This window comes from Vigna radiata, chromosome 7 (assembly GCF_000741045.1).
Source record: "Vigna radiata var. radiata cultivar VC1973A chromosome 7, Vradiata_ver6, whole genome shotgun sequence".
NCBI lineage: Eukaryota > Viridiplantae > Streptophyta > Magnoliopsida > Fabales > Fabaceae > Vigna > Vigna radiata.
Genome location: NC_028357.1, coordinates 24358909 through 24374173, shown reverse-complemented (window position 1 = coordinate 24374173; position 15265 = coordinate 24358909). Strand labels below are relative to the sequence as shown.

General features: G+C 35.1%; 1 protein-coding gene across 1 annotated transcript; it reads right to left on the bottom strand.

The window, feature by feature from the left end:
* Positions 1-11495: 11495 nt before the first annotated feature.
* Positions 11496-13129, bottom strand: LOC106767534. Its single transcript, XM_014652454.2, has 3 exons — positions 12949-13129; positions 12721-12858; positions 11496-11756 (listed from the first exon to the last, which is right to left on the bottom strand). The coding sequence occupies exons 1-3, from the start codon at positions 13037-13039 to the stop codon at positions 11740-11742; spliced, it is 246 nt and encodes an 81-aa protein (XP_014507940.1). The 5' UTR covers positions 13040-13129; the 3' UTR covers positions 11496-11739.
* Between the last annotated feature and the right edge of the window lie 2136 nt (positions 13130-15265).

Below are 15265 nucleotides of genomic sequence, written 5' to 3'. Positions count from 1 at the left end.
AGTGGCAGATGCCATGCAGAAAGAGATAAAAGCCCTACAAGAGAATGATACTTGGTATCTAACTAAACTTCCTTTGGGAAAGACCCCCATTGGCTGTAGATGGATTTACAAGACCAAATATAGAGCTGATGGTACCATAGAAAGACACAAGGCCAGGCTGGTGGCTAAAGGATATACCCAACAAGAGGGAATAGATTTTTTAGATACTTTTTCTCTAGTTGCTAAGCTTACTACTGTCAGGTTACTCGTTGCCCTTGCTGCCTCAAAGAATTGGTTCTTACACCAGTTTGACGTGGACAATGCTTTCCTACATGGAGACCTAAATGAAGAAGTCTACATGGAACCTCCACCTGGTCTACATGTCCATGAAGAAGGTCAGGTTTGCAAACTTACCAACACTAGTGCAAAAAACACATTTTATGACGTACAAAAATGACCTATTATGACGTACAAAACTGGGGACATAGTTCTGGGCGTCATAATAGGTCTGCACATTTTATGACGTAGCAAAAAGTACGTTATAATAGATTCAACCTATTATGACGTAGTTCTTTTGTACGTCATAAAAAGTTGTTTTTTAAAAAAAAAAATCAAGCTTACATTTTGACATTCAATATTATCTTTTTATCTAATCAATTTATAATCCATATAATTTGTATTATAATCAATAAACAAAATGGAATTCATTTTATACATATCTAACAATATTTAATATATTATTTATNCATAAAAGCAAGCCTCTTCAAACAAATCAAGTGGGCTCCAAAGANTAAAAAAATGTTCATTATTCGTACAAATCATCCCCCCTCCTGTCTAAGTTCTCCAGATATCCAAAATATAGAGGGTCTTATTCTAAGTCTTCAACCTTCTTATATGAGAATCTCAACATCCATGAGAAAGCTTGGAACGTTTTTTCTCAACAGCCTGCAACCAATTAAAATCATACATAAGAGAAATGCCCTTTATAGAAACACTACCAAGAAATGAGACCAAATAAGCTCAGGTGAAACAAAACAAGTGTTGTTATTATCAAGTACATGTTTAATCAAGTTATGTGAATTTACTGATTTGCATATAAAATCTCAGCAAAAAGTCTTATATTCCATATGAAGCTATATATGAACACATGCATTACACATGCCAAGAAAACTTACTCATAAGCTTTGCCTCTAAAGTCCACGGTAGCTGGATGAATAGCAGGTTTTCCAATTGATGTTGCTCCTAGATTTGGAGACCATCGTTTCACAGTTATCATAGCCTAAAGTTCACCAGAGGCAAAATAGATGAGTCTCTAATATGGAAAGCATTGAGATATTACCAAAGCTATCATAAACCACCATAAATTAAATAATACAAGAAAAATAATGGTAAGAATGACATACTGCTATTGGAGAAGCCCCANATCGCCACTTGTTTACAGGATTCTTCTGGTTAGTTACAATTGAAAGGAAAGTCCCCTTTCAATTCATTGCTTTCAAAGACTCCACCACCTATAATGGAAACAATTTGACAGATCCATCCAACATTCCAAAACTAGAGTGACATATTTCACCATAAATCACCAAACGTTACTTATTTAGGACCATAAATTTGCTTGTAAAGGTGAATGTATTCCACGTATTACTTAAGCACCACTATTATTTAATAAATCACCAATCATGGTATACAAGGTTAAACATGCACCCAAAATCCCACAATTTAAAACAAGATATTTCAACCACCTAAAAACCAGATCATATATCATAGAACAATTGAGTGAAATGAATTCTTAATAACTGATGGTTTTAATTTATGTTTCACTCTATGAATACAATATCTAAATTATAAATACAATTTAAATCAAATTGGAACAGTTGATCATAGGGGGGAGTACCTGAAAATATTTCCAACAACAAACAATCTACAATAAAGTTCATCGACTAGAAGAGCTATTTCATCTTCCAACACAAATTCATTTCATAGTTAAAAAAAAAAAAGGATTTCAACCTTAAACCATGCGATGCCCCATGCAATTCTCAATTTCCAATAAAACAGTAACCACCACAGTTATGAACAAAGACCATGATGAAATGGAAGCGGCCATTCAACAAATAAATGGGCACCAAAGCAACAAAAATAATGATTACAAAACGAAAACAACAGCAAAAATAAGGGGAATTCAAAACCTCCAGAAGAAAGAAAACAAGTGGGGTTCTCACTTGTGCACAGGATAACTACCATACACAGAGTGTTCTAGTGAGATCATTCAAAAAGATTCAAACTTGAAGAAAATGGCGAGTGTCCACATGGGAAAAAAAAGGTGAGAAAATTGAACTCAATGAACAAAATCAAGCAAGAGCTTTTATCATAATTAACAAAATAAAACAGAGACACAACATACCAACACCATAAATCACTGAACTAGTAGATTGACAAAAGAAGTCACAAGAAAATATCACCATCAAATCAGATCTACGCAGCAAACAAAAGCAAGAACAAGCAAATATGTTTGGTGGTGATACCTTTTATATACTTCTCCAAAGGTACCACCCCACAAGCATTTCCTGAATAACCCTTCAGCACACTGATGACCCTCCCATAGTTCAAGCCCCCCAGTGACAATACCCGGCACAAAAACAACAGGGTGCTTCACCCTTAGCCCCTCCTTCTTGAGCTTAAGGCCCGGTGGATCAGGCATGGGCCCAGTAAATGCCTCGGTCACGTATTGAGGAATCGAAGAAGGCATCATCTGATATAGAAAAAGAAGAAACCACCACACCGTGCAAATGCACCCCACCCACCAGCAACAGTGATCCAAGCACGACCATGCCATCTTTTAATGGTTCCTGTTCAACACAACATCTTTTTCGTNAGAACACCCACTCACACAAACATTACCCAAGTCATCAACTACAATCAGAATCACATTCATCTCACGCTTGTAATAAAAGAAAAATTAAAGCAACGAAAATAGCTCCCCATACCTGAAATTTCTTCTCCTCCAGAACCGCACCCAAAATCGCAAAACACAGAAAGAAAACCCCATTCAAATCCCTAACCCCCAAATCGCATGACCAACAACTTGCGCCAACAATCGTGAAGTCAATGAAGAGTGAAACCCCCTTGCATCGCGGAGATGCTTTGTCGCGACCACGGTGCCGCCAAGAGGGAGGTTGCGCCTGCTGTCGAAATCGCTTCCCTCCCATGCACGAACGAACTAAAGAAGGAAAGGACGCCTCCTTGCACGACGATGAACCCCCACCCGAAATGCCATTGTCGCCTCCTCGTGCCACCAGCGTTCGCAAATTTGAACCGGACGAAAGAGAAGAAGAAGAAAATCCCATAGACACCTTGAGTTGGGTCTGTCTGCGAGAGAGAACGTTGAGGGGAAAAGAACTTCTAATTAGGGTTCGTAGCTTTGTCCAAGAGAATGACCACAATTTGGAGGATAAAAAGTTAAGTGATTAGGGTTTTATGACGAGATTTTTAAACTCAATCATAAGTAATTTCAAATTTATTATTGTAAAAATTATAAAAAATAAAATCTATTATGACTGATTCTTTTAGATACGTAATAATACGTTTTAAACTTAATTTCAATTTTGCCATCGGTTGATATATTATGACTAATATTTAAAACTACGTCATAATATCTATTATTTTAATTACAAAAATGCCACCAAACAACTTATTATGACAGATAAATTTTATCCGTCATAATAAGTCTGTCATAAAATCCTCCTTTTCCACTAGTGCAAGTCTCTATATGGATTGAAACAAGCTAGTAGACAATGGTTTGAGAAATTATCTTCCTTCCTTATGTCTGTCAATTATATACAATCTAAATCTGACCACTCACTTTTTATTAAAAGAACATCTATAGACTTCACAACTCTCCTTATCTATGTAGATGATATCATTTTAGCAAGAAGCTCCATGACATAAATCAATCACATAAAAGCCCTCTTGCACAACAGCTTTCAGATCAAGAATCTAGGAGAACTAAAATACTTCCTAGGCTTTGGGGTTGCGAGATCTAAGAAGGGCATTCACCTTTGCCAAAGGAAATATGCCCTAGACATCCTTGAAGAAACGGGGATGTTGGGTGCAAGCCTTGTTCTACTCCCTTCTTAAAGGATACTAGCTTACTGTATAAAGCAGAGAGTTATCTTGACAATCCAAATTCCTATATAAGGCTAATAGGGAAGTTGCTCTATCTTACTAACACTAGACCTGACTTATGTTTTTCTGTTAATTTGATAAGTCAGTTTATGAAAAAAACCCACTAATTATCACTATCAAGCTGTGAAGCACATAAAGTCCAATCCTTCACAAGGACTCCTTTTTGTTGTTGACTCACAAATACAAATAAAAGCCTTTAGTGACTTAGATTGGGCTGCCTGTCCTACCACCAGAAGATCTACCACGGGTTTTTGCATTTTTCTTGGGACTTCTCTCATCTCATGGAAGTCAAAAAAGCAGAGCACGGTCTCTAGATCTTCAACAGAAGCAGAATATTGTGCTTTAGCTGTTGCCATTTGCGAAATACAGTGGATCCATTATCTTCTTCAAGATCTTCACGTTCAAGACATTGACACTCTAACTCTTTATTGCGACAACAAATCTGCAAGGCACGTAGCTTAGAACTAAAGCTTCCACGAAAGGACGAAGCACATCGAACTTGACTGCCATGTGGTTCGAGAGAAGATTCAGGCCAAACTCTTACATCTTCTTCCCATTCGTTCAGAAGAACAATTAGCTGATGTTTTTACTAAGTTCCCTCATCGAGTTAGGTTCGGATCGGTCATCCCCAAGCTCATATTAGTGAGTATTCACCATCCAGTTTGAGGGGGGGCTATTGAGTTATTTAGAATCCTTTTATCTGTTAAGATCACAACTTTATTGCAACAATCAATGTGTATCCTAACATATTTTAGTCTGTTAGGTTCCTAATTGGTTTCCCTCTTCCTGATTGTTAGAACCCTATAAATAAGGTTTTCCCTTTTGCCTTTTCCCAATTGTAATTGCACTTTCTGAATGTAATACAGAATAATAAAGCTACACGTTTTCTTACCTTCGCCGACTGCTCTGCATTTCCTCTTTTCTAAACCCATGTGCGCGCACCGCAAGAGAGCTTCGAGCTCCTTCTTTCTTTTCTCTAGAAGCTGCTGAATCACCTCCTCTCTCTTTACTGTCGAGGACTTTCTCGGGCTGTGTCTTTTCTCGAGATATTTTTAGCTCACTGAGGCTTTGAGTTTTAGGCCTCAATAATAAGGGTTGGAGCCTTATTTTAATATTGATCGTTATAAAAAAGCCAAAGATTGTGAATAAAAGAGGATGAATATTTTATTCTTAATCTTGGAGAGAATTAAAGTTTTGATGATGATAATAAATGAAGAAAATTTGAAGTTTTATTGATGGTAATGATGATTTATAGAGGAATGGTGTAGAGTTAAAGAAAGCTTGGATTCAAGAGTTACATTGAAGATTGAATGTTTAGATTCGCATTAAATATTTAAAAATTTAGTTGTTGAGGTCATATAATTTGTGTATATTATTTAAGATAATAACGTTAGAAGGTCAAGAGTCAAAAGGTAAAACACAAACAATAAAGCACTAAGTCATTTAAATAGAAAATTATTTTTCTAAACTTCACCTGAATAATCAATTATCATATTAATTATGACTTATGATAATTGATTACCATTTTACTATAATCAATTATTGATAAAACAAAAATTTGTATTGAAGCATATTTTGAAAAGTAATGTGCAATAGTTGATTATTGGTTGCAATAATATATTATTAGGGATAGTTGTAACTTGACTTTTCATATTCTAACTTAGTTGTGAAATGAGTTTTTTCCAAAGCAAGTTTTCTTCTATAAAATGGGCAAAGCCTTATGTTTTCACATATATGAGTTGGGTTGTAACTTTGTGTGGAAAAACTTTTAAAATCTGGTGTGGGTAGAGTAATTACTATCATCAAGTGTGATCTTGAGTAATTAAGTCCTGTGGTTGTTGTTGTTGGTGAAGTCGTTCATCCTTTGTGTGATTTAAAGAAAGTCTTTCATTCTTTATAGATTTGTGTGATCTTGAGTAATTAAGTCCTCTTGTTGTTGTTGGTGGTGGTGAAGTCGTTCATCCTTTGTGTTATTTAAAGGAAGTCTTTCATTCTTTATAGATTTAAGGAAGGTGTTTCTTCATCTCTTTTGAGACTTAAAGGAGGTGTTTTCATCCTTTATGTGATTCAAAGAAGGTGTTTTCATCTCTTTTGTGATTCAAGAGTGATGTCTTTATCATTTATGGGATTCAAAGAAGGTGTTCATCCCTTGTGGATTTTAAGAGAGGTGTTTGTCTTTCATCTCTTATGGCTTCAAAAGTGTTCTCTAAACCTTAAACTCTCTAAACCTTAAACTCTCTCTTATATGATTGTAAGTTTGATTTATTTTTAGTGTGAGTTAATCCCTTTTTAAAGAGATTAACAATTAGATGTAAAGTCTTTTAATCCGAACTAATATAAAATTTATTATGCAAAATTTTATTTCCATATTCTCTTTATTTATTTGTTATCTTAAAAAGGAATCAATTTTATTGAGATTTTAAAAATGGAAAAAATTTTAAAAGCACAATTTTTATTAAAAAACCAATTCACCTTCATCCAAATGTAATTATTCCACTTTGCAATTCTAAAAATAAATATTATTTAATTACCTACAAGTACAATTTGCTCACAAAATTTTACAGGAAATTTAGTGGTGAGAAGTATAGTATCTATATCATCATAATTAATTTTAAAAGTATTATATTGACTAGAAATATGACATGTTTAATATATATACAATTCTCACCTTACAAAACAATATTGTATAATTGATTTAGACTTAATATTTATTAACAATTAAGATCAAAATGAAAAAAAAAATTCTTTAAGATCTTTAATTCATCACTCTAATAGCTTGTATCCTCATAATTATAACATTTTTCTTTTCATTTTCTTTACTAATCTTTTCATCATTTTTTTCATAGTATTATCTCATTTCCGATGAAAAAGAATATTCTTAAAAATTTCTTTATTAAACCATCTCCATAATCATGATTATTAGTACCACTCTTACCATAAAAATATTAATTATATTGTTATATTCACTTATGCAGAGTAGAATCTCATAACATAATATTATTTTTATCAAAAGCTAATTATTGCTTTTAGTCACAAAAAGTGTGACATCCCATGTTTAATATTAAAATACTACTAAAATGAATGTTACATATATGATAAATTAACTACTATAAGAAAACAAACCTACGAAAGACAATATCTACTCCTGTAGATTTGTCCGACTTTTCTACTGAATCCCCTCAATCACCTATCGTTGGAGTAACTGAAACATATGTCTCCCTAAGCTCACACCAATCAAGTGATCATCGCAAAAGAGAAAACATACAAGGACAGACAAACACAGAAGCAAGGGTGAGCTAGGTATACAAAAATCATGTTATATCAATCACACACAATATGCAAGTTAAAGACAAATATACTAGACTACACAAACATGACTTGTTGCACTTTTAACTTGACTCGTCCAGACTAGAATGATTGTCGAGCTATGGTGGGTCATGCACTCGTGGTGGCCTCTACTGCTTTGCAAAGTCATTGCCAATGGGTTTCACCCTACCACACTCACAAGGTTAGTTTGTACCGTGCCTTGGAGCATACTGGAAGCCTCCAAGACTAAGACCTCCTGCTACTACTCCTGACATGATTCAATCCTCTCTACTTGAGAATGATTGATCATTGTAGTTTTAGGATAACCCCCAAGATTGAGCTTCCGTGCAAATCATTATAAACATTAATAGGGCACCACCACATAACCTCTCCGTGAGGATCATGGAATTACGTCCATCAACCATACAGGGCACCACCATGTAACCTCCCTTGAGGATCATTGAATCACGTCTATCAACCATACTTTCACTTTAAATCTTTACTCAAGACATGAACCACCAAATACCATAATACTATCACATTGAATCCAAACATATAACCTTAATGACCATACAATATCATAGATATCTTTACACCATTCTATTAATCAAAACATAGCTCAAGGTTATCATAAAACAACGATAAAAAGAATAAAAACAGGTTCTGGACAAGTTACTTAGCGCACCAAACTCATTGTGCGAATAATAGAAAAAGTGGGTTTTACTCACTCACATTCGCTCAGCGCACCAAGCCTGTGCGCTCAGTTAAAGGCCATTCGCTTAGCACACCAAGCCCGTGCGCTCAACTAAAGCCCATTAGCTTAGCGCACCAAGTCTGTGCACTCAGCTAAACTGAAATTCTAATACATAGTATTAGACCCTAACCCCTTGCATAGTGCCCCAAATCGCTATGCGAGAGCCTCAAACAGTGGCTTGAACTCCCTAAACACTCGCAAAGCGTCCCCATTCGCTATTCCAATTAATTTAGCATTTTCTCAGATTTGCACCAATCACAAAGCGACTCAAATTCGCTATGTGAATCATCAAACAGGGAGCAACACTATCCAGTCACTCGCATAGCGCACCGAATCGTTGTGCGAATGACCAAACAGAGAGCACCCCTCTATGAGGACTCGCTATGCAAAAACTTTCGTTCAGCGAGTCTGCATAATCTGTAGAACACAAATTCTGCAGAATTATACAACTCACATACCATTTTTAGTCCAATTCCCTAACTTCTAACACCCCTAATTTGAGTTTTAACCCTGATTATACTTATCTAGTTGATTTTAAACATCCTTACAACCAATCTAAAAGGTTTAAGACTCAGATCTTGTTCTAAAACACCAAATTCAACAACTTGGAGACCTAATTTTAATTATACCACTTTTAACATGTTTTTTTCCAGTTTAAAGTTCCTAACAAGTCACAATTGACATATCTGAGCTACCCAAACAGCCCAATTGCACTCAAGACCACCCATGCCCAAAATCACTACCTCACTTCCTCTCATTTGTCCTAAAACACTAAAATTTCACTTAACTTTCCATTCAATTCAACTATAACAAATTTGTTACTCCAAGTACTCTCAACATGCCCAAATTACAACAACAAAACTCATCCAAAACAGTTATAACACTACAACACAACTTCATAGAATTCAGTTTCAGCACAAACCACACCATAAACATATTAGACATAAAATACCATTCTAAAGTAGTACATAGAGTCAGATTTCAACATACATTCATATCACACCACAAAATAAAGAAGTATTCTAGCTCCCTTTACCTTGGAGTTGAATAGCGTAGTGACCCGGAATGCCCTAACAACCATCCAAAATGGTGATGGGAACAACTTTTAGAACTCAAGATTTTGTAGAGAATAGAAAGGGGAAGACACAAGTCACATGCAACCAGCAAAGGTTGCATGCCCTAGGTTCAAGAACAGTAGAGGAAAGGACAGAACAACTTACCCGCTGAAAAATGTGAAACTAATCGGTTAGTTGCGAAACCCTTTACGTCGAGAACGCCTGGGCACCACCTAATCGACAATGCAACAGTTTACTAAGGAGAAGAGATAGAGAGAAGGTGGAGGAACTTGGAGAGCTAAGTTCTAGAGAGATAAACTGACGATGTTAACGAACCAAAATGTTCTAAAACAACTCTATTTATACGGTCTGTGTTTTTAAATATTAAAAGTCTGGTTCCACTGACACAATACACCATATGCTTTTTAACCTTATTTTCCAAGTCTTCACTGAAAGACATTGAATTAATTTATAATAACTTCTAAAACTTTTTCATGATATTCTTGTTAGATGAGTAAAACAATTGCTATAAAAATAGAGAATATCTTTTTTGCATCTCATCATCAGAAATTGTTTTCTCTCTCTAATTTCAGTAGGAGAATAAAGCCAGATAAACATTGCATAATGCATTCAATAATAACGAGGTTTTAGAAGAATTATAACTCACTATAATATTCAAGATAGAGAATTTTTTTTTTCCCATATAACATTGGGAATTCTCATAACTATCACGGGAAAATAGAATATTAAATTAAAAAAACACATATACGTAAATTAATACAATAAAACATAAAAATAGTACAAACTGAAATTGCTATAAAAATGTAACAAATAATAGTGTTTTGAATACACCTGCTAAAGTGAGTCAAGCTTCTGAACCGAGTTAACTGAGAAAAATTGAACCGTTCAATCTTACTCATTTTTTGTGATTAGAAATTTTGTAATACAATTTAACTAATTAAAAGATAATTGGTTATTGTGTTAAATTACTTAAAGATATTTTGCTCTTTCAATTTATTTTATATATTTGTTATAATAAAATTAAAGTAGATAAATTGGATTCATATTTTATAGCATTACAATCACAATTTTCATCTATTCCAACAAATATTATTATAAAGTCAATTGTTTAAAATTAAAACATAAATAATAACTTGAAAAAAAATAAATTAAATATTTAAATTATTTAAAAGTTATTAAATACCATTTTAATATTTAAAAATATCAACCTACATAATTTAAAATAATAAATAAATATAACGAAAAAAAACTTGTTAAAAAATATATATAAATTAATAAATGTTATTGCTTCTGAATTACTAGTCAACTCACTTTCAATCTTGTTGAACCCATTTAACCCACATATTAAGTAAATAGAGTTCAATGAGCCAAATTGATTCCCTGGATGGAATCCATTCATCTCTAGTTTTGAAATACTATGCTTCTATAAAATTAAATATAATAAATCAAATAACAAAGCATGAATAATTATTAATCATTGTACAATAAGAAGATATTAAGGAAAATGTCAGTTTTTCACTGATCACAAGTATTATAAATATAAAGATACGATATTAGAGTAGAGATAAAAATAGAAGACAGAATGACCAATAAAATATTTCCATATTTTTATTCACTAGTAGAATACTCTTCTTTTAGGTGGAAAACATAACTCAGGTTACTCTATATTAAAGAGTAATAACTACATAATATGGAAGTTCAATTGGCAGTCATAAAAATAATTCATAACACTACGAAAAGCCATTCGTAACAAATATAAATTTGTTGTTTCAAGTCTTCAAAAGCTACTGTCATTCTTAGAAAAATGACACTAAGTTTCCAAAGTTTTACAAGCATTGAAACTGCAAATCTCTTGGCAATTAATTTTTATAATAACGAATACAACTATACAGTGAGAATCACAAGCTGACTATTATTTTAGGATAATGATATTTAGACAACATTTTTTTGACAATATTTGAACATTGATTACGTGTCAATATGTGATTGGTCAAAAATTACTCCACAATAATGTTTATGATTATTATTATTGATTGTGGAGTAATTTTTGACTAATCACAGATTGACACGTAATCAATGTTCAAATGTTGTCAAAAAAATGTTGTCTAAATATCATTATCCATTATTTTATAATGTCTGCTCCCAAGGGATGTTATATTCTCCGAAATAAACAGAGTGCAAACACAGAAGATAATATAGGCATTGAAGTCACAAATACCGTGATTTAATTATTACCAACCAAACCACACGGCCAAGGCCAGAATATTATCATCTATAACAATTTCACTGCTTGCAAAATGCTTGTGCACAAAATAGGCTGATTAGCATGAAAAAGTTAACAGCCTTACAAACATAACACCATGAAATCAGAAAACAAAAGCAACAAGTTCAACATATTTCATGATTATTTCCACCCACTGCTACCATCCTTGAGGACATGCATTAATCATCATCTCCATCTGCAATGCAATATCACAAATAATAAGATGCGATGAGGTAATAATATGACAACGTAAAAACATCAAAGTAAACGAATGACAACCCAAAAACACCACTTCCAAAGCATTCAATTACAGAGCAGCTGACAATACAAAAACATGTAAAGCATAAATACTAAGTTGATGATGAGGAAGAAGCTTCCATAAAATTCTAAAAGGTCAAACAATAAAATGATGGAATATATAAAACTCTTGACTTGTAAAACCGAAAGAGAATCAATAATACAATGAGAACCCTAAGAAGAATAGAATTTCTTGCTGGAGCAATCAGGTCTCCAAAGCATCAGATGAGTCACCAAAATCTCACTACGCATGGCAAAAATCTTAAGCCATCTCATTGCATTAAAACTGTAGTAACCCCACGGCTATTACAAGTTCAAAAATTAAGTGTCATCACTCAAAAAACAAACAAAATCCTTATTACCATGACATTCACGGCCTAGCCATAAAAAAAATCACATTCTTATTTTAGCTAGCTACATTTCACATGAAACTACATCATGGCAATTTAAAATCAAACTATCAAATGATTTTCATTCCAGTATTCACTGTTCACGTTATCCTCTCCTCTAATCTAAATTTTTCGCACTGTATTAATTTAAGAGCAAATGAATCAGTAACATCTTCCTCAAAGCACTCTGAACTGAAACTACCTATCCAATCCCAAAATGGACAAAAGGGGGACATGATTCAATTCAAATAATGATCTCATATGCAAACATTCGCCCTTTTCTTCACCAACACATCTAAAAAATGAACAACAACCATTGCAAAGGCCAATCCAAGGCAGTTTCATTTCCCCACAGCCCCAAAAGCCAAAATATTTTCACAGTTACTATAGATAGGAGGAAAAGATAAAATAAACTGCAATTGAGGCTTTGGGATGGGCAATTGAAAAAACGTTAGGAATGAAAGGAAAGAAAACCTATGTAACGTCTTTCGTTGGCGGCTTTGGCCTTTTCAAGCATCTTGTCGAGGTCCTGTTCGACCTGGGCCTCCCATTTGAGAAGCTGGTTCACAAAAACAGCGCCCAACCCCATTCCCACGACGTGCTCCCACGGATCTACACCCAAATACACGAACCAATAAATGAATGAAAAATGAAATTGAAGAATTGGCACTCAACAACAGAAAGACAGAGAAAGATGGATACGGCGCATGTAGGGGAGTTTGCGGAGAGCATTCGAGTACATCTGGGTTCCCAAACCAAGTAACGCGCCGATCGTCGTTGCACTGAGAACCATCTTTTTTTCCTCTTTCACTTGATTCCACAAACTTTCGCACAGACCAAACCTATTTCTTTCTCGAATCCTCAATTTTAAAGGACGCCACGACAGAGTATGTTCAAACAGGGGTATTAAAGGAATTATGTACTCACATTGCACATTTATAGATGATATTGTACTATGTTTTTCAATAAAATTCTAAGTTAATACTTAGGGATATTTATTATTATAAAAAATTAAAATAAAAAATTAATTTATATTTTATTAAAATTAATTTATATTTTATTAGGTTATATTTATTAAAATTGTATTTTTATTTATATTATATTTTATATTATTTTTTTATTATATTTTAAGAATTTATAAAATATTTTTTTAAAATATTTGAAATATTCATAAATATTCATGGATTTTAGAATATTTAGTATTTTTTAACTAGTATCTAACAAATAATGGGTAGTTTAGCGATAGATTTTTTTTGTTAGGGTTGAGTAATGGGTATACATATTATATGTACCTACTCGATCCATTGTTATGTATACATATGAATGATAATGAAATAGGACAATGATCCGTTCACTATTCCATATCGATCCCAAATGACAAATTTATCCTTCTTTCCACACCGTAATCTAGCATATATCAAAATTTCCTCCTAGTATATTCCATTGAATAATAGATATATTCGGATCTTGTACCCATTTTCTTAGTATTTCAATATGAATTAATTAAAAAAATGGAATTCTTCTTTCTTCAATATCAAATATTTAGAAACAAATTATAATTATATATATATTTCAAATTAAAATACTAAGTGTTCCGGTCGGGATTTCGTCCAAGCTCCCTTGCACAATTTCCCGCTTCGAACCGTTCGGTCCTCCGCTGATCCGACTAGTCCAACCGTTCTCCTTCGTCAAACCGTCCGGGTATCTGTTAATGGCACCCCGACGCTCAAGTCAGTATTCAGACTTTTTCTTTTAAATGATAAAGGTTGAGATAGAGAGAAATAAATGTGCGAGGGCGCACCTCGTTTCAAGAAGCGATATTTTAAGATAATAATTAAGGAGTCTGGGCGGTCATAATTTTGTGATTCCGAGGGCGCACCTCGGTTCCCCTTTTATTGGACCGAAGCCCCTCGAAAAATAAGGGTATACGGAGTCGGGTTATTGAATGCGGCCGAAAAAGACGCCGTCCGGATAATAAAGACCCTGCCCCGCCAGCTGAGCGCCCGAGGCTTCGTCGATTGTTTGAAATATGAGGATTTCGATCAGATAGCTTTTGGTATGCATTTATTCGGATTTCTCACTTTTTACGCCATGGTTTGACTTGTCTAAATTTTTGTTTTTCCTTCAGGATACATGTCTCTTCCCGTTCCCCGCCAAACCGGATGGTTTTCTTCGTCTCAACATCGCCGAGGAAGCATAGGGTCGCAAGGAGTGAAACGTCCGTCCGTCGCTTCCAGCTCCGCCCCTTCTACTCAGATTCCGGTCGGCATTCCTCAGGCCGAGCTAGTTACCGTGGAGGTGCATCCCCACGAAGTTATGGCCACTGGTCAGATGCCTAACCAACCACCTCGTCCGCAAGTCCAACCTATCATTGTGCAATCCTCTGAGTCTCCTCCGGAATCGGTGGCCCCTTTGGAAAGGAAAAGGAAATCTCGCGAAGAGGGCAAGTCTTCCAAGAAGAGTCGCCGGAGCGGGAGTTCGTCCTCCATTCCCCTTCCGGCCGGCATTTTTGATCCGGCCTTCGATGCTGCCTCCCGAATTGAAGTTCGGGCCAGTTCATCACAGCGGGCGGTCATCGAACCTTTGTCCGAAGGTGAACTGTATGCTGCGGCCGTTGAGATGATGGCCCGGGGAGTTATAATGGTTGTGAATACCCGCGAAAAGGGGAAAGTTCGAGAAGGACGTGACTTGCTTCGCGAGCTGACCGAGGAGCAAGAGTCGGCTGCCGCTCTACGTCGCCGGGTGGAGTCCCTTGCCAAGGACCATGAGGGATGTGGCGAGACAAAAGACAAGTTGCAAGCGGACTTGGAGGAGGCCCGACTACAATTGGCCAATTCGAAGAAAGCTCTCGAAGCCGCTCAGTCCCGCGAGATGAGTTTAAGTGAGGAGGTCAAGAAACATAAGCTCGAAATACGCCGTCTAGGCAAGAGGGGGGACGAGTTGACCGAACTAAGTGATCGGCTAACACAGGAGTCTCTTGCTGCCCGCGAAGAGAAAAAGAAAACGGATGCGGAGTTGG